A 20,662-nucleotide genomic window follows, 5' to 3' on the forward strand; every position below is an offset into this window, starting at 1 on the left:
GACAAGGCCAGTTCAGACGCCCTCTCCTCCAATGCTCAGGGTCCTAGCTGGGAACTTCTCAGTGGACACCTGGGAACCCCTCTAGAACCAAGCCTCTTGCCAACCCCAAAATGGGTCCTGTAATTAAGATATCTTCTTCCCTGCTCCCATTTCCATCCTTCCTCCCCTTCAACCATCCCACTCCCCCAATCTCTCCCCAACACTTCCCTTCTCCCTTCTCTCTCCCACCTCTCCTCTTCCTCAACCCCCACTCCTACCCCCATGCTCGCAACTTTTGCCTGGAAATCTTGTCTGCTTTCAATTTGCAGGAGGATCTATATATGTTTTTCTTTGGGTTCACCTTATTACTTAACGTTTCTAGGATTGTGAACTATAGGCTCAATAATGTCCTTTGTTTATGGCTAGAATCCACTAATGAGTGAGTACATACCATATTCATATTTTTGGGTCTGGGTTATCTCACTCAGGATAGTGTTTTCTGTTTCCACCCATTTGCATGCAAAATTCAAGATGTCATTGTTTTTTACTGCTGAGTAGTACTCTAATGTGTAGATAAGTCACACTTCTTTATCCAGTCTTCCATTGAAGGACATCTAGGTTGCTTCCACAGTCTGATTATTACAAATAATGCTGCTATGAACATAGCTGAACAAATGCTTTTGTAGTATTATTGGGCATCTCTTGGGTATATTCCCAAGAGTGGTGTTGCTGAATCCTCAGGTAGGTTGACTCCCAATTTTCTGAGAAACCACCACACTAATTTCCAAAGTAGTTGCACAAGTTTGCATTCCTACCAGCAATGGATGAGTGTTCCCCTTATTCCACATCTGCCCCAGCATAGGTTATCATTGGTGTTTTTGATTTTATTTTTTCTATTTTTATTACTTAAAAAATACCAATCCAAACATCCAAACTCTGACTCCCTCTGCTCCTCCCAGTCCCCTTCCTCTTCCTCCAAAGGCCCTCCCCCCATTTCCTCCAACCTTAAGGGAGTGCCATGTACCCTGCCCTGTTGAAAGTCCAAGGCCTTCCCTATACATCTAGATTGAGCAAGGTTTACATTAAAAGAGAATAGGATTCCATGAAGCCGGTGTATGCACGTAGAGATACATCCCAGTGTCTCTATCAGTGGCCCCTCAGTCTGCCCCAACTGTCAACATCCTTCTGAGGGGCTTGGTTGTTCCCATGCTCATTCACTCCCAGTCCAGCTGGAGTTGGTGAGCTACCATTAGCTCAAGCAAACTGTCTCAGTGAATGTCCCCCTCATGATCTTGAATTCCTTGCTCATACTCTCACTCCCTTCCCTCTTTAACTGGATCTTGGGAGCTCAGTCCAGTGCTCCCATGTGGATCATTGCCTCTGTTCTCATCTCTTGTTGGCTGAATGATCAATGGTGATATTTAAGATAATCATCAGTCTGACTACAGGGTAAGGTCAGTTCAGACACTCTCTCCTCTATTGCTTAAGGTCTCAGCTGGGTTCATCCCTGTGGGTTCTTTGGCATTTTTCTAGAGCGAGGTTTCTTGCTAACTACATAATGGCTCCCTCAATCAAGATATCTCTTTCTTTGCTCTCATCTCTGTCCTTCCTCCATCTCGACCATCCCATTCCCTTAAGTTCTCCCCACCCCCCTGCTCCTCAATTTTTGTCTGATTCCAATTTCCAGGTGGGTCTATATATGTTTTTCTTTGGGTTCACCTTATTACTTAGTGATCCTGAACTACAGGCTCATTGTCCTTAGTTTATGGCTAGAATCCACTTATGAGTGAGTATATACCATATTCATTTTTTGGGGGTCTGGGTTACCTTACTCAAGGAGGGAATTAGAATTACTTTCTAATTCCCTCCATTTGCATGCAAAATTCAAGATGTCATTATTTTTTACTGCTGAGTAGTACTCTAATGTGTAGATGTACCACTCTTTCTTTATCCGTTCTTCAGTTCAGGGACATCTAGGTTGTTTTCAGGTTCTGGCTATTACAAATAATGCTTCTATGACATAGTTGAACAAATGCTCTTGTAGTATAATTGAACATCTTTTGGATATATTCCCAAGAGTGTAATTGCTGATTCCCAGTTTTCTGAGAAACTGCCACATAGATATCCAAAGTGGTTGCACAAGTTTGCACTCCCATGATCTATGGATGAGTGTCCCCTTGTTCCACAACTTCTCCAGATAAGCTATCATTAGTGTTTTTGATCTTAGCCATTCTGACAGGTGTAATATGGTATCTCAAAGTTGTTTTGATTTGCAGTTCCCTGAAAGCTAAGGAAGAAGAATATATCCTTAAGTATTTTTTGGCCATTTGAAATTCTGATTAGAATTCTCTGTTTAGTTCAGTATACCATTTTTAATTGGGTTATTTAGATTTTTAATGTCTTATTTCTTGAGTTCTTTACATATTTTGGAGATCAGTCCTTTGCCTAATGTGGGATTGATGAAGATTTTTTCCCCATTCAGTAGGTTGCCTTTTGTCTTATTGATTGTGTCCTTTGCTTTGCAGAAGCTTCTCAGTTTCAGGAGGTCCCATTTATTTATTGATGCTCTTTTGGTCTGTGCTACTGGGGCTATATTTAGGAAGTCGTCTCCTGTGACCATGCATTGAAGGTTACATCCCACTTTCTCTTCTATCAGGTTCAGTGTGGTCATATTTGTAATGAGGTTTTTAATCCATTTGGACTTGAGTTTTGCCCATGGTGGCAGATATGGACCTTTTTCCATTCTTCTACAGGTTGACATCCAGTTATGCCAGCACCATTTGTTGAAGATGCTTTCTTTTTTCCATTGTATCTTTTTTGCTTCTTTCTCAAAAATCAGGTGTTCACAGGTGTGTGAATTAATATCCAGGTCTTCAATTCTATTTCATTGGTCAATGTCTCTGTTTTTATGCCAATACCAAGCTGTTTTCATTACCGTAGCTCTGTAATAGAGTTTGAAGTCTGCGATGGTAATGCCTCTGGAAATTCCTTTATTGTACAGGATTGTTTTGGCTATTCTGGGTTTCTTGTTTTTCCATATGAGGTTGAGTATCATTCTTTCAAGGTCTATGAAGAATTTTGTCGTGTTTTTGATGGGGATTGCATTGAATCTATAGATCGCCTTTGGTAAGATTGCCATTTTTAGTATGTTGATCCTTTCTATCCAAGTTCAAGGGAGATATTTTCATTTTCTGGTATCTTCTTTAATTTCTTTCTTCAAAGATATAAAGTTTTTGTCAAATGGGTCTTTCACATCCTTTGTTAGTGTTACCCCAAGGTATTTTTTGTGATTTGTGTCTATTGTGAAAGGTGATGTTTTTCTGATTTCCTCTCGGCTTCTTTATCCTTTATGTATAGGAGGGCTACTGATTTTTTTGAGTTGATCTTGTGTCCTGCTACTTCACTTAAGGTATTTATCAGCTATAGGAGTTCTCTGGTAGAGTTTTTGGGGTCACTTACATACACTATCATATCATTTGCAAATAATGAAAGGTCAACTTCTTTTCTAATATGAATCCTCTTGACATCCTTATGTTGTCTTATTGCTACTGCTAAAACTTCATGAACTATGTTGAAGAGATATGGAGAGAGCAGACAGACTTGTCTCGTTCCTGATTTTAATAGAATCGCTTTGAGTTTCTTCTCATTTAATTTGATGTTAGCTGTCACCTTGCTGTATATTGCTTTTATTATATTTAGATATGATCCTTGTATCCCTAATCTCTCCAAGACCTTTATCATGAAGGGATGTTGAATTTTGTCAAATGCTTTTTCTGCATCCAATGAAATATTCATATGGTTTTTCTTTCAGTTTGTTTATATGGTGGGTTACAATGATTGATTTTTGTATGTTGAACCAGCCCTGCATCTCTGGGATGAAGCCTATTTGAACATGATGAATGATTTTTTTTGTGTGTTCTTGGATTCGGTTTGCTAGAATTTTATTGAGATTTTTTGCATCCATGTTCATGAGTGAGATTGATCTATAATTCTCTTTCTTTGTTGAGTCTTTGTGTGGTTTTGGTATCAGGGTAACTGTAACTTCATAAAAAGAGTTTGGCAGTGAGCCTTCTGTTTCTATTATGAGGAACACTTTGAGGAGTACAGATATTAGTTCTTCTTGAAAGTTCTGGTAGAATTTAGCACTAAAACCATCTAGCCCTGGGCTTTTTTTGGTTAGGAGGTTTTTGATGGCAGCTTCTATCTCCTTGCAGCTTATAGGTCTATTTACATTTTCACCTGGTCTTGATTTAATTTTGGTAGATGTTATATATCTAAAAATTGTCCATTTCTTTTACATTTTCCAGTTTTGTGGAGCACAGATTTTTGTAGTAGGACCTAATGATTCTCTGAATTTCCTCAGTGTTTGTTGTTATGTTCCCCTTTTCATTTCTGATCTTGTTAATTTGGATGTTCTCTCTCTGCCTTTTGATTAGTTTGGGTAAGGGTTTGTCAATCTTGTTGATTTTCTCAAAAAAAAAATGAAAACAAAACAAAACAAAAACCCCGCTCTTTGTTTCATTGATTCTTTGTATGGTTTTCTGTGTTTCTATTTTGTTTATTTCAGCCCTCAACTTGATTTTTTCCCTCTCTTCTTCTCCTTTGGGCGAGTCTGCTTCTTCTTTTTCTAGAACTTTCAGGCGTGCTGTTACATCATTGATGTGAGCTTTCTTCATTTTCCTTATGTGGACACGTAGTGCTATGAACTTTCCTCTTAGCACTGCTTTCATAGTGTTCCATAGGTTTGGGTATGTTGTGCCTTTATTTTAATTGAATTCAAGGAAGATTTTAATTTCTTTCTTTATTTCTTCATTGACCCAGGAGTGAAGGCGTAAGTCACGAACAATGCCACACCAGTTTGGAGTTATGATTAATAGGGTATTATTTATTTAAAGGGGAAAAAACTTAAAGATCACCGTCCCAGACAACAGCCATCTGCACAACCAGGAAGGGAGTCTAGTCTCCAGCAGAGCAGGAAGTGAAGAGAGCCAGCAGAGGAAATAGTCGCTTTTTTAAAGGGAGAGAGACCACGCCCCAATGGGCTGGTATCACAGCAGCTATTGGTTGAAGGGGCAGAAGGACCTCCTGCAACAGAATATATTGTTTTCTCTATTGATGGTGAAAGAAAACTTTGCTGGGTATAGTAGTCTGGGCTTGCATCCATGGTTTCTTAGTATCTGCAGCACATCTATGCAAGACCTTCTGGCTTTCATGGTTTCCATTGAGAAGTCAGGTACTGTAATTCTGATAACTTTACCTTTATATTTTACTTGACCTTTTCCCTTTGCAGCTCTTAATATTCTTTCTTTATTCTGTATGTTTTGTGTTTTGATTATTATATGGCGAGGAGATTTTTTTTGATCCAGTTTATTTGGTGTTCTGTAAGCTTCTTGTACCTTCATAGGAATATCCTTCTTTAGGTTGGGAAAGTTTTCTTCTATAATTTTATTGAATATATTTTCTGGGCCTTTGAGCTGTAAATCTTCTCCTACCCCTATTATTTTTAGGTTTGGTCTTTTCATGCTGTCCCAGATTTCCTGAATGTTTTAAGAATTTGTTGGATTTGCTGTTTTCTTTGATCAATGCATTGATTTCCTCTATAGTATCTTCAGGGTCTCAGATTCTTTNCCCAGATTTTCCGTATCAAGCCATACCTCATTTTGTGTTTTCTTTATTGCTTCCATTTTGGTCTTCAAGTGTTAAGCTGTTTCTTTTACCTGTTTTATTGCTTTTTCTTGGGTTTCTTTGAGGGATTTATGAATTTCTTCTAACTTTTTGTTTGTCTTCTCTTTCATTTCTTTAAGGAACTTTATCACTTCCTGTTTAATGGTCTCCATCATTTTCATAAGGTTATGTTTAAAGTCGATTTCTTCTACTTTTTCTGGGTTAGGATGTTCAAGTCTTCCTGTTGGGTATTCTCTGGATTCTGGTGTTATCACGTTGCTTTTCAGGATGTTGGAGGAATTATTGCATTGGTGCCTGCCCATCTCTTTCTCTCTGGATACCCTCCCCCAGCACAGGAGCAGGGTTTCTTGCCAGGTTCCAAGGCCTTGCAGTCAAATAGAGTAGTTCTCAGGATCCTATCAGTATGGGAGCAGGGAATCTTGCTGGTTCCAAGGACCTCTCCGGATCCCACCAACATGGGAGCAGGTTTTCTAGCCGGGTTTCAAGGACCTCAAAGACAAAAAGGCAGGCTCTCTGGATCCCCTCAGCAAGGGAACAGGGCCTCCTGCTGAGCTCTAAGAACCTCGCAGACCCAGAATATGGCATTTAAAATGTTTAAGAACTCAGAACTTTTTATGACAATGATACACATCTGCTCCTGGCAGCACCAATCTACTTCAAAAGAAAGATAGGCATTGAAGAGGCTCCTTATGGAGTTTGTTAGTCATTTGGGCAAGAAACTTCTCCTGCCTGAACTGCTTGACTAGACTTGCAGGACCCACAGAATAAATGACTGCTGAAGTTGCATAAAAGAACGTAAGAGAGTCCTTTGGGATTCCTGCTTCACGGAAAAGTCTGCTGGATACTAAGGTCCAGTAGGCTTAAGATGGGTGCCTGCAATGACACAATAGAACTTTGGGTGACTGTCAAGGCAGCGAGATGTCTCTGTCAATTCTAGAGTTTTGAAAGTTGGCTACAATGCAATTCCTGTTGATTTAGGTAATATTATATCCTTCTGGAGTCTTTGATGAAGTTTAATAACAGATAGTTACAATTACAGTTTTCCTTAGTTATGATAGAAGATAAATTAGATATAAATATTGTAACCATAATTGTTGCCACATACCTGTTTTGTTATATGAAGTTTTATTATATTAAAGTTAAAACCTTCCTTTTTATTTAGACAGAAAAGGGGAGGTGATGTATGCTGTGAATATGTTCTAGTGCCATTGTTTAATAAAGAAGCTGCTTTCGCTAAGTGGCTTAACAGAATATAGCCAGGCTGAAAGATCTCTCCTCTCTCTCTCTCTCTCTCTCTCTCTCTCTCTCTCTCTCTCTCTCTCTCTCTCTCTCTTTCTCTCTCCCTCTCTCTCTGGCAGAATTAAGTGAGAAGCCATGTAGCCAGATGTACCAGAACCTTGCCAGTAAGCCATTTGATACACAGCTTAATAAAAGTGGGTTAATTTAAGATATGAGTTAGCCAAATATACGCTTAAACTATTGGCTAAAGAGTACTGCAAATAATATAGTTTCTGAGTGATTATTTTGGGTATAAGCAGCTTGGAACAAATGAGCAGCCTCACAGCAACATAGATATAGTGCAGAGGACTTTTGTTTCGCCTCAAAGCAGTGTGCTAGACTTTGTTGACTCTCCATGGGAACCTTTACCCTCTCCTAGGAGTGGATGGGGGTTGGGGTGAGGGGAAGGTTGAGGGGACAGGAGAAAGGGAGGGAGTGGGAACTGGGGAACTGAAATTGGTATGTAAAATGAGGAAAGATATTTTTTAAATAAAAATAATAAAAACATCAGTGTTTCTTCATGCAAACTTGTTTCTGTATATGAGTGTGTACAAGTGCATATGGAGACTGTAAGTTTACATCAGGTGTCTTCCTTAGTCACTTGACAGTTAATATTTTTGGCCAGGGTCTTTCATGGAACGAAGAGCTCACTGATTGAGCTGGCTTGTCTTGCTAGGAAGTTGTAGGTGCCCTCTTACTTTCATTTCTCCCCTGTACTTGGGTACACACTACTTTTTACATAGGGGCTGGGCAGCAGAGTCCTACTTGCTTTCACTTTCCCAGTTTAGGGACATTTTCAGGATCTAAATTAGTCTTTTGTAGGAGGAAGGTCAGAAATTGTCCTGCAAAGAAGTTTAAGTAGGTGTAATATTGGGTTGTGGAGGGTCCAGTGGTCAGGGCCCTGTCATTGTCTGGACAGTGTGGAGTCCCATAAACCAGTGACTCTTATGGAGAGTTAGAGTTAAATGCCCATGATATTCTGGTTGCCTACCACTCTACCTTTCCTATGCAGTTCATAGTCACTCAGGACAGAGAGCTCTGAGCCTGTCTAATGGACTAAGTGCCTGCCAAAGCTTCTTTCATTCCATAGGTGGTTTACAGTTGAGCAGTGCCTGCAAACAGTGAGATCTGCAGGCATAGTAACTGCTTCTCTAGGGTCTTTCAATACAGAGATTAGTGCTCTGCTTACCTCTCAGCACTCTAGGGACACCCTCCTTCTTAGATGTTTGCTTAGACTTTGTCATAGTTTTGGATGAACAGAGGCAAGAAAGAGATGTATTCCAAAAATAATTAACCATGACTCTAGAAATGGTTCATCATGGTTAATTGATCCCTAGTTAAAATATTCCTGCATTTTCCCCAGGTTCAACTCTTCCCAGATACATTATTCCCTTGACTATACAAATAAACTTAAAGTAAATAAAGTATTAGGTGATTTTTTTTCTCAATGTGCAGAGCACATAATAGTTGTTGTCTGGAGTAGGTGTTCCCAGGAGAGGTCTAGAAGGCAGCTTCTGTGAGAAAGTCCCTATGCTGTCATATTAGTGTTGTTTTCTTGGCTCAGTTGGCATGATAGGCCCTTTGTGCTGGAGAGGTTTAATTTCTCATGCAGGGTCTCTTCTTTCTTCATGCCTGGCTCACACCAGGCCAGGTTCATTCTGAAGTCTTTAGTGACTTTTTAAGAGTCAGAAATGTACTTCTTGAGTGGAACTGCTGAATTTAACCTTAATAGCAGAAGTATAGTATTTATTTATATATAATACAGAGAGCTTTAGTAATCAAATAGCAGGGAAAACCAGATCCCAGTATTTCTTGGCTTTGGAAATATGATGATTGAAACTATTTAGCAGTCTTGGTAATCCCTTTTGCCCAACCTCTTGAGCTGGGACAGAAAGGTGACTGCAGTAGAGGTATTGAATCAGAGAGAACACTCAGCATGGTTGCACTGCCCAACTAGCATGGATGGCAGAAGTCACAATGCTGAGTCCATCCTGGCAATATATCTGAGCAAGATTGTTGTGCTGTTTGCTGGCAAAAGTTCAGAATGTGGATACAGGCTATGAGATTCCTGTTGTTCTTGTGGTGTTGCTATTAGCGTAATTAATGCAGCTTCACTAGCAAGTGATAATGTCAGAGTTAAAGAAGGACATGTGATGTGTGCTAAAGGGAAGACCTGCTTGGCAAATCGTTGCCAGTGTGTGTGTGTATCATGTTGGTCTCTCCTGATGGCTCCATTGCACAAATGTGCTTAGTCTGACCCCAGTTCACTGCTGAGGAAATTCCAGGTATGGTAATGTTGGGCTTCCAGTACCCTGGAACCCTTACTAGTAATTTAATCAGTGTCAGCAATCCCTTAAGTCACAGGGTGTCACTGATAGAGAGCAGGACAGCTTCCTAGAAGCTCAGAAACTAGGACTTTAAAAAGGCAGAAGAAGAATGGGGAAATGCCAGGAACTCTCTAGAGGAATCCAGGAGCCAAATAGTGTAGTGCTTCTGGTATGGGAATCCACTGAGACCATTGGCAGGACAGAGATGAGGTAAGTGACTGAGAAGTATTTGGCTCAGTATGTATGGGTATAGACCTCTCAACTGCTGAAGCAATCAGAAATAGCAGGGAGAATTACATTTATGTCTCTAAAATGATTTCATTTCATTTATTTTTTAGTTAATTACTTAATTATTTGTGTGTACATGACCTGTCCATGGTATGTGTATGGAGGTCAGAGGGCAGCTTGGAGGATTTATTTCTCTTCTTTCATCATTTTGCCCCTATGGCTTGAGCTCGAACTGTGAAGCTTGGGCGAAGGTTTCTTCATCAATGAACCATCCTATTGGACTTAAGGTTCATGTTAATCCCCATAGGAGGAGACTGAAATACTCACATAATGTAATTGCTGTGAATCTGAGACATCGATATAGCCTCAGAAATAAGACTCTTCACTTTTTCAACTGTACTTTGAAAAATGTGTTTAGTTCTTAGTTCTTTGCTTGAAAACATAAACAATCTGGAATGTATGATGACCTTGGTAGATCTCTAGTAAGGGTTGTGTGATACTTTTCCTCAGGGACACATGGCATACTCAGCATCTATTCACCCCAGAATGCAAGAGAGGCCAAAGAAAAAATTATAGCAATGTTCAATTTTGTGAAGCAAGTTTATTGGAATACGGGACAGTGGTTACTTGCAGGAACATGGAGAACCCAAAAGTAGCTTGTATGATACTTTGTTTGTGTTCTACCAATTAAGACAGATTGTAATGAGATCAGAGGGCAAGCTACCCATGCGTTAACTATAGAGACCAGGCAGTGGTGGCACACACCTTTAATTCCAGAACTTAAGAGGAAGAAGCTGAAATATTAGGAGTTCAAGGCCACCTTGGGCTACAAGAGATTAAACCAGACTAAAAGAGAAACAAGGTCAAACAGGAACCTCCATTTGGTCTGAGATTTCATAGGGGTAAGACCTCTTTTAGCTGGCTGCTCTGCTTCTCTGATCTTTCATCTTTTACCCCTAATATCTGACTCTGGGTTTTATTAATAAGACTAATTAGATTCACACACCAATAGCTGCATCATAGAACGCCCATCCTGACACTCATGATGATTCATGAGAGCTACTGAGCCCTGGAGCTCTCTGTATGCCCTGCAGCCAGTCCCAGCAGTAGAAGAGTCTCTTCTTAGCAGCATGGCTGGTTAGAGTCTCCTGCCCAGCTGTTGTTTACTGTTTTCACATTATTGGAAATGGACCCTCAAGACTCTTGTGAGTTTCAGCTTTCCAAAATGTTTGAAGTTTGTTGACTTTCTGTTTCAAGAGCATCGTCCCTCTTTCATGTTTTAGGGAGTGTTTTAGTTAGGAAGACATTGCTGTAAAACAATAGAGAAGGGGAAAAAAAACCTAAGAAAGACAATGTACTACTTGCAAGATCAATTTATATTTTTTTGAGTTATGCTTACCATGGAGATCAAGTGGCCAATCTTATTAGTATTCAGATGAGAACTGTAGAAAGTATAGCTAGGAAAGCTTGGCTGATGAATGGCTACAATCCTAATATCTCCTGTCCATGATTCACAATTTGGTAGGCACAAATATATTCAGGAGAGAGATATCTCCTTATTGCCCTCTAGGGAATCTGGATAGAGCTGCTTCAACATGTTTTATCTTACTACTCATTTGTGTTTCTTTAAAACAGTGGTTCTAAAGCTGTGCATTATAACCAAGAATATTTACATTACAGTTCACAACCATAGTGAAATTATAGTTAGGAATTAACAATGAAAATAACTTTATGTTTGGGGGGGGTCACCAAACATGAGGAACAGAATCAAAGTGCTGCAGCATTGGGAAAGTTGAGAACTACAACTTTAAATTGCACTTGGGTCTACATGACTCAAGTCATGCTGAGGTTTCACCTCAGCTACCATGTTGGATTTTCTATACAGTGTATATAATCTGGAACTTCACAGTGATGATGACTTTTGAGAAGTGTTGTAGGTTTCTCTTCTTAAAATATCACTTGGATAACTAGAGTTGTTGCACAACTAGAAATAGGTAGACATGTCTACAAATTGTCCACACATGGCCTAGTACCATGTCCAATGAATATATACAAAAACATTTAAAATATGTACAATAAAGTGAAATAATTCTTCACATTTTTCCCGAGAAAGGAAGTGCTCACTGTGAAGTTGTGTTTCTTGCATCACACTCTTGTCCTCTCCTGGTTCTCTCAGGGGATGAGGAAAGGAACATGTGTGGGTGGAATCAGACCTCCCTGGAAGACTTCATCCTTCAAGGGCTCTTTGATGACTCCTTCAACCACCTTTGTCTTTACCTCCTGATCATGCTGGTGTTCCTTACTGCAGTGAGTGGCAACAGCCTCACCATCCTCCTCATCTGCGCTGACCCCCGTCTTCACACACCAATGTACTTCCTGCTCAGCCAGCTATCCCTCTTGGATCTCATGCATGTCTCCACAACCATTCCCAAGATGGCAACCAACTATCTGTCTGGCAAGAAGTCCATCTCGTTTGTGGGCTGTGCCACCCAGCACTTCATGTACCTGTCTCTTGGTGGTGCAGAATGTGTCCTCCTGGCTCTCATGTCTTATGACCGCTATGTTGCCATCTGTCACCCCTTACGCTACACTGTGCTCATGAGCAGAAGAGTGGGAGTGATGATGGCTGCCATGTCATGGTTGAGTGGATCTGTGAACTCCCTAATCCACACATCCATCTTGATGAGTTTCCCTTTCTGTGGTTCAAGAATCATCCACCACTTCTACTGTGAACTTCCAGCTGTTTTGAAGTTGGTGTGTGGGAACATCACTCTGTATGAGACCACAGTGTACATCTGCAGTGTTGTCCTTCTTCTCCTTCCCATCATTCTTGTCTCCACATCCTATGGATTCATTCTCCACAGTGTCATACAGATGCGCTCAGCTGGGAGTAAAAGAAATGCTTTTGCCACCTGCAGCTCTCACCTCATTGTGGTTTCTCTTTGGTATGGTGCTGGTATGTTCTCCTATATGAGGCCCAAGTCACAGCGTACCCCACTGCAAGACAAAGTTGGTTCTGTTTTCTATAGCATCATCACTCCCACCCTTAATCCCCTCATTTATACTCTCAGGAATAAGGATGTTGCCAAGGCTCTGAAGAGAGTGCTGAAGAGGGACATTGTTGCCTAGGGAATGCATTTGTAGTTCCCTGAATACATTGTTTAGTAGAATATATTCCTTACATTGATCAGGGAAAAACACTAAGACTTTTAAAATTCAGATTCCTGATGCCCTTTGAGGAAAACATGGGTGAAGTTTTAGCCTCTAATCTCACTATTATATTATTTCTTCCAGCATACCATTCTATACATTTTAAATAAGCTGTTAGAGAAGTTGCAGACAATATCAAAATATTAATCTAGTGGAGTTCATACAGGGCTGTAGCTCAGTTGGTAAATACTTGTTATGTAAGATGAGCTGTGTCCTACCCCAGAACTTGTGCAGAGAGCCAGAAATGGTGATAAAATCTTGCAACACTAGTGTTGTAGAAGTGGTGACAAGCTGCTACAAGTCTATCCACCCTGTCTCAGTGGGCATTTTCACATCAGGGAGGTTCAAAGAGGGTGGGTGGGACCAGAAGTCACACACACACACACACACACACACACACACACACAAAATGTTGACTTGGGATAGAATAGATAGAAATCCATTGATAGAGGCAGAAAGAGACAGACAGATAGATAGATTGACAGAGAAATAAAAAGGTAAAGAAGACACACAAAGGCCAGTAGAACTGAAAAAAAATGACATGGTAGTAAAACAAGGATATTTTATACTTATTTTTTTTCTTAATTTAAAATAGGTAAACCATGCCAAAAGAGTGTCAAATTGGGTCACTGTGGTAGCTTTTATATAATTGGTCCCCATAGACTCAAGTGTTTGAAAGCTTGGCCTATAAGGAGTGAACTGTTAGGAGGTATGACCTTGTTGGATGAAGAGCTTCACTGTGGGGAGCTTTGATGTCTCATATGCTCAAATAATGCCTTGTTTTGGGGCCCCATTCACTTCCTGTTGCCCATGGGTCAAGTTGTAGAACTCTCAGCTCTTCTCCAGAACCATGTTTGCCTGCATGTCACCTTGTCTGCCATGATGATAATGGAATAAACACCTGAAAATGTAAGTCACCCCAAAGTCAATATGTTCCACTGTAAATGTTGCCTGTGTACTGGTGTTTCCTCACAGCAATAGAAATCCTAACTAAAACAGACACATTGCATATTATTGAAAGTGTGTAGATTAAAGCAAGTTTTAGAAGAAAGGGTGGATGTGCTCCAGCAAGATGGTTCAAAATGAAAATGTGCTTGCTTCAAAGGTGCTGACCGTTCACATTTGATCCGCAAAATGCACGTGGTCTGAGGGGGAGCATCGACTCCTGACAGCTGTTTTCTGACTTCCACATGTATGTGATAGTATTTGCCCACCCACACACATTCATGAAGTAATAAACAAAGAATAAGCATATATGGTAAGAAAGCCATATTTGTAGACTCTTAAATCTTGTTTCACTTAGTAGACAAGAATCTTAAAGGGGAAGAGGTGAAGCCTCAGTGGGTAAAGAAACTTACTGCCAAGTATGATGACATGATTTCAAGCCTTAGGACCCACATGATCGACATGATGTGGGATTTCCTTCTGTATGCTAAGCCACAGTCACATGGCGATACACAGATTATAGAAATTGGTTAAATTAATATGTAAGAGTTAGCCAATAAGAAGCTAGAGCTAAGGGGGCAAGCAGTGATTTAAATAATATAGTTTCTGTGTGATTATATTGGGGCTGAGTAGATGGGAACCAACAAGTGTCCCCCTTTTCACAACAAATTTATGTGCCAACGTGGTGGACTAAATCCATGTAAAACCTGAGAATATTTGAAAAGGAACTCTATACACTAAACACAAAGTTTAGCTGCATTTATTTTACCTAATGTGTTTTGCTTGCTGGTGGCATGCTGTGGCTCCTAGGTATTCCTAATTCCTAGGTAGAAAAAGAAAAGAAAAGAAAGCCATGGGTTTGAAATGCTGGCCTTCTGGGACATGCTGCTGGTGTGAACTCTGACTCTTTCCAGAGGTCTGGCTATGGAGCACTTGAATGGGGCTTTTAGGGGCCTGGGTGCTTGTGTGCCCTGTTGAGAAATTAGCTGAGACCATGTTCATAGCTCAGCGTTTTCTGCCTGGGCAGGTGGTGGGATCAGGATTATTAGGAGTGCACAGGCAGGAGAGCATGGTGGGTTCCTGCCTCCGTACTCAGAGATATTTCCAGGCTGCACAATGCTCTGCATGGCAGATTTAGCTATTACTCCGATAGAAAGGGTTTATGTGCTGCATGTTCATTCTCAGAGTTAAAGTACTGAGCACAGCTCCTTCCTGGCCGTCCCAGAGCTGTCAGTAATGGTATTTTGAAAGTGGAGAGAGGCAGAACCAACATCAAGAGCTGCTGTAAACAAGCTTCTTACCATTTTAAAATCTCTTCAAGACAATAAATTTATAGAGAGTCTGAATTATGTATATTATTGTGTTTTCTTTGAACTTTTTGACTGTGAAGGAGCTAAATAACCAATATATATACTTTAAAGTTATCTTGACTTCAAAATTTGGGTCTAAGGATATGTTGCTTTGGAAAAGAGGTTCTTCTTTTGTTTCCACAGAGGATGAGAACCTGTGGAATCCTCCCAGACTAATGTGGTTGGATGGACCAAGATCCCCTGAAAGGTTGCCATCCACACCCCCCAAAAATTATTTCACCCAAGTACTGACTGAGATGAACCTAGCACATAGGATACACCATGAAAGACCTGATTAACAGTGCCCCCCCCAATCAGCAGGAAGTAGTCTGGACAACTATGCCCAAATTCCCAAATACTGTTTATAAATATTTATTTATATTTAAATGGGGATATGCTATGGAGATGGATACTTTGCATTGGTATGGATTGGTTACTTGATACAAATTTAAGGTCAATTTTATTATATGTATATTTCTCCTCTTGATTAAGGTATTGTGTTTCTGCAATTCATTTAAAGATACAATGTATAATTAAGAAATACAGAGTAAAAGATAGTCATTAATAATAGTCAAGCTTGTAGTCATGTTAGTTAGGTTTTTTAGCTATATAGAGATATATTTCAGTTAGATAGGTACTCTTCAAATCTTTTGAAGACCTTCAGAATATGGCATTTAAAATGTTTACATTATTAACTTAAGACATTTCATGATAATGAGACACATTTGTTCCTGGCAGCACCAATTACTTCAAGAGGAAGATGGGCATCGAAGAGGCTGCTTATGGAGTTTGATAGCCATTTGGCCAAGAAACTGCTCTTGCCTGCACTACTTGATGAACTGGACATGCAGGACCCACAGAGAAATGACTGCTGAACTTGCCTAAAAGTGAGATGATCTTTTGGGGTTCCTGCTCATGAAAGAGTCTGTTAGACATTCTGCAGGATACAGAAGAAAGTGACTGACAAAATGCCAATATAGGTGGACCTGTCTTTGAAATTTCCTGCTTCATGGAAAAGTTTCCTGGATAGTATGGGCCTATAGGCTGAAGAAGGATACCTCAATGGTACAAAGAACTTTGGGTGACTGTCCAGGCAGCAAGTTGTCTCTGTCAATTCTAGAGTTTTGAAAGTTGCTTACAGTGCACTTCCTGGTTACCTAGATAATATTATATCCTTCTGAAGTCTTTGATAGAGTTGAAGAATTGATAATTATAGTTTTCCTTAGTTATGATAAAAGATAAAATAAATATAAATATTGTTAACTGTAATTCTTGCTTGACACCTGTTTTGTTATATGTAATTTTACTATGTTAAAGTTAAAACCTTCCTTTTTGAATAAACAGAAAAGGGGAGGTGATATGGGATTTCCCTCTATATGCTGTGATTACCATTAATGAATAAAGAAACTGCTTTTGGCCTATAACAAAGCTATAGGGGAACTAATATAGGCTGGGAAAACTAAACAGAATGCTGGGAGAAAAGAGAGCTGAGTCAGAGAAAAGCCATGCAACCCCACAGGAACCAGACAGAACTTTACCAGGTAAGCCACAGCCACGTGACAATACCCAGATTAATAGAAATGGGTTAAATTAATATGTAAGAGTTAGCCAATAAGAAGCTAGAGCTAAGGGCCAAGCACGGACTTAAATAATACAGTTTCTGTGTGATTATGTCAGGGCTGAGCAGCTGGGAACCAACAAGTGGCTTCCTACTACATAGAAGGTTGTCCTTCGGCCTTTAAATCCACAATACAAATAAAATTAATAAAAACTTACTTTCATCAAAATGAATTCAGAGAGAATGAGTAAAATATTTTGTATTTTTTTTTTTGAGGCAGGGTATCACCATTCATCTTTGGCTGGTTTGGCACTCAATATGCAGGCCAGTCTGGCTTGATCTCAGAGGTCAACTGGCTTTGATATCCAGAGTACTGGGATTAAAGGTATAGATACCATGCCTGACCATGTTTTGTGTGTTCTTAGTAAGGAAATGAATGCACAATTTTTATAATGTGTGTTAAATCACACAGATATTTACTGGTTTCTGTCATCAGCCAAGTGCTTTGGTGGGTTTCTGGGATTTGTCTTTATAAAAGCCCTCATCCTATTGGGATGCTTCTGATTTATTTCTTCTGCAGAGAACCTGCAACATACCAAATAGGGATATAAAGATCCATTATTCCAAAGCCCCCCAAATACTTTGTATTTTCTGCAGATCCATTGTTTCCTTTTGATTTGAAATCAGATGCATTTGGATTAGAATCTTTCACTCACAACACTACAGAATAGGATAAATTTACCTCCCTATGCCTCAGCAATCTTATATAACTAGCTTATAAAATAAATCTTATATATAAAATACAGATGTCTGAGATTAGATTCTGTGTTCATTTTGGTTTGAATTCTGGGCAAGAGACATGAAATCTGAACGTCATCAATGGAGAATGATTTTACTGAAGGGGCATTGGGAATAAGGCAGAGTTGGATGAGCTCTGTCGAACTAAGCTTGGATTGTTGAAATGGCTCAATTTCTAAATGCTAGCTGAGGAAGCCTGAGGATGTAAGTTCAACACTCCAGAACCAAGGTACAGAAAGGTGTTGTTTGGATTCTTAAAACCCTAGTGCAGGTTTAAATTTGTATAGCCACTTTGGAAATCAATAGAATGGCTTCTCAGGAAATTGAAAGTCAATATACCCCAAGAACCTTTACTATTCCTGGGCATATACCCAAAGGACCCTTCATCATATCACAAGGGCATTTGCTCATCCATGTTAATATTAGCCTTATTCTTAATATCCAGAAACTAGAAACAACTTACATGTTCTTCAACTGAAGAATGGTGCATTTACACAATGGAATATTACTCAGCTGTTAAAAAAGGACATCTTGAAATTTTCAGGCAAATGGATGAAACTAGACAACAATTATACTGATTGAGGTTACCCAGACCCAGAAAGATGAACATGAATTGTAATCACTTATAAGTGGATATTAGCTGTAAAGTAGGGTATGCCTATTCTATAATCTGCATACCCAGTGAAGCCAAGTAACAAGGAGGGTTTAAGGGGGAGCATTGTATGAATCTCCATGGGAATGGGAAATGGAATAGACATTATAAGTGGGGTAGGATGTGGGGTGTATAAGAACAGGAGGGTGTAGTACGATCCTAATTGGTTTTAATAATAAAAACTCAGAGTCATTTATTAGGGAATGAAAGCTAAAAGATCAGAGAAGCAGAGCAGCCAGCCACCAGAGTTCTTACCTCTCTGAATGTTCAGATCAAATAGGCAAGATCTTGTCTCTATGAATGCTCAGACTGAATGCCCTGAGCTCCTGTCCTCTCCCGCCTTATTTTCCTCTCTCTGTCAAGCAGTATCACTCTTGTCTCCACCCCCCTAGTGCTGGGATTGAAGGCATATGATCCCAAGCACAGGGATTAAAAGTGTGAGTCACCACCATTTCACTCTGTTTGTCTTTGAGACTGGATCCATTTTGTGTATCCCAGGGTATCCTTGAATTCACAGATATATGTCTGCCTCTGCCTCCTGAGTGCTGGAATTGAAGTCTTGCCAATGCCTTACCTTATGGCTAACTAGTGGCTTGTTCCACACTCTGATCCTTAGGAAAGCTTTATTTGTTATAGCACAAACAAGTATCACCAGTGGAGGGATCTGTTGTAATATGAGCGGCGGGGCTGCGTCCCCAGTACCCCGGCCGCCCGCTAGCTTATGCCCCGAAATAACAACACACAGACTGTATTCTTTTAAACACTGCTTGGCCCATTATGTCTAGCCTCTTCTCAGCTAACTCTCGCACCTGGACTAGCCCATTTCTAATAATGTGTGTAAGCACCCCAAGGTGCGCTTACCAGAAAGATTGTAGCCTACGTCCATCCTGGGTTGGAGCTTCATCGCGTGTGCCCGCCTCAGAGAGCAGAGCTATCGTGTCTCTCCGGGAGCAGAGCAGAGTCTGAGCTCACTTCCTCTTCCTCCCAGCATTCTGTTCTGTTTACTCCTCCCACCTATGTTTTAACCTATGAGCCCAAGCAGTTTCTTTATTGCTTAACCAATGAAATCAACAGATTGATATATGACACTCCCACATCAGGGATCAGATAGAGGAAGGATGAAGGTAGAGCAGACGAGAGACAACTGGGATTGGGGCTTCTCAGGGCAAACTAGAAACAAACTAGGGCCAGGACACAGAGACCTACGATAGATTCCAACACAAATGACAAAAAATCAACAAAGTGTTTTCAAATGGTATTCTGCTATACTCATAGATTGGTGCATAGCCCAATTGTCATCAGAGAGACTTAAACTACCAACTGATGGAAACAGATTCAGAGACCCACAGCCAAACACTACACAGACCTATGCTGCAGAAGAGGGTGAAGAATGATTTTAGGAGCCAGTTGGGTCAAGGATACCACAAGAAATCCAGAGAATCAAGTAAGCTGGGCTCACAGGGGCTCACAGAAACTGAACCTACTGAACTGACCCTCTGCATATATATAACAGTTGTGTAACATGGTATCCTTGTGGGACTCCTAACAGTTGCAGCAGGGCCTGTTTCTGAAAACTTTTGGTGCTTTTGGAACTTTACCCCTCATTCTAGGTTACTTTTACCAGCCTTCAAATTGATATGCCATGTTTGGTTGATATTCATGGGAGGTTAACCCTCCTTTGAATAGAAGTAGAGGAGAAATTGATGGCATTCAGAGGAGAGCTGGGAGGGGAGGGACTGGCAGAGAGGAACGAAAATCAGTGGTTAGGTTTTAAAAATTTATTTCACACACACACACACACACACACACACACACACACACACACCCCAATTCCATAGAAACACAGTCATGGAAACCATAATGTAGTATGTAGTGGTTTGAAAGAAAATGACCTCCAAGGAGAGTGGGACTATTAGGAGGCCTTGTTGGAGGTTGTGTATTATTGTGGGGTTAGTCATTGAGTTTTTTTATAAAGTGACTCAATGTGTCAGTAAGTTATCTTCCTATGGCCTCTGAGTCAAGATGTAGGGCTCTTGGTTTCAGCATCACATCTGCCTGCGTGCCACTATGCTCCCTTTATGACAACCTCTGAAACTGTAAGCAAGCTTTTCCAATACACACACACACACACACACACACACACACACACACATATAGGGACTGGCAGAGAGGAACGAAAATCAGTGGTTAGGTTTTAAAAATTTATTTCACACACACACACACACACACACACACACACACACACACACACACCCCAATTCCATAGAAACACAGTCATGGAAACCATAATGTAGTATGTAGTGGTTTGAAAGAAAATGACCTCCAAGGAGAGTGGGACTATTAGGAGGCCTTGTTGGAGGTTGTGTATTATTGTGGGGTTAGTCATTGAGTTTTTTTATAAAGTGACTCAATGTGTCAGTAAGTTATCTTCCTATGGCCTCTGAGTCAAGATGTAGGGCTCTTGGTTTCAGCATCACATCTGCCTGCGTGCCACTATGCTCCCTTTATGACAACCTCTGAAACTGTAAGCAAGCTTTTCCAATACACACACACACACACACACACACACACACACACACATATAGGGACTGGCAGAGAGGAACGAAAATCAGTGGTTAGGTTTTAAAAATTTATTTCACACACACACACACAC

General features: G+C 40.3%; 2 protein-coding genes across 3 annotated transcripts in view; one reads left to right on the forward strand and one right to left on the reverse strand.

Moving 5' to 3' along the window:
* LOC126492996 (cytochrome P450 3A31-like) overlaps positions 1-20,662 on the reverse strand; it is a 287,886-nt gene that overhangs the window by 71,869 nt on the left and 195,355 nt on the right. The window lies entirely within an intron of this gene.
* Positions 11,691-12,626, forward strand: LOC126493009 (olfactory receptor 2AE1-like). The gene has a single exon (XM_050129753.1). The coding sequence runs from the start codon at positions 11,691-11,693 to the stop codon at positions 12,624-12,626; it is 936 nt and encodes a 311-aa protein (XP_049985710.1).

Source organism: Alexandromys fortis, unplaced genomic scaffold, assembly GCF_014885135.2.
Source record: "Alexandromys fortis isolate MF-2015 unplaced genomic scaffold, M_Fortis_MF-2015_v1.1 scaffold_306, whole genome shotgun sequence".
NCBI classification, from domain to species: Eukaryota; Metazoa; Chordata; class Mammalia; order Rodentia; family Cricetidae; genus Alexandromys; species Alexandromys fortis.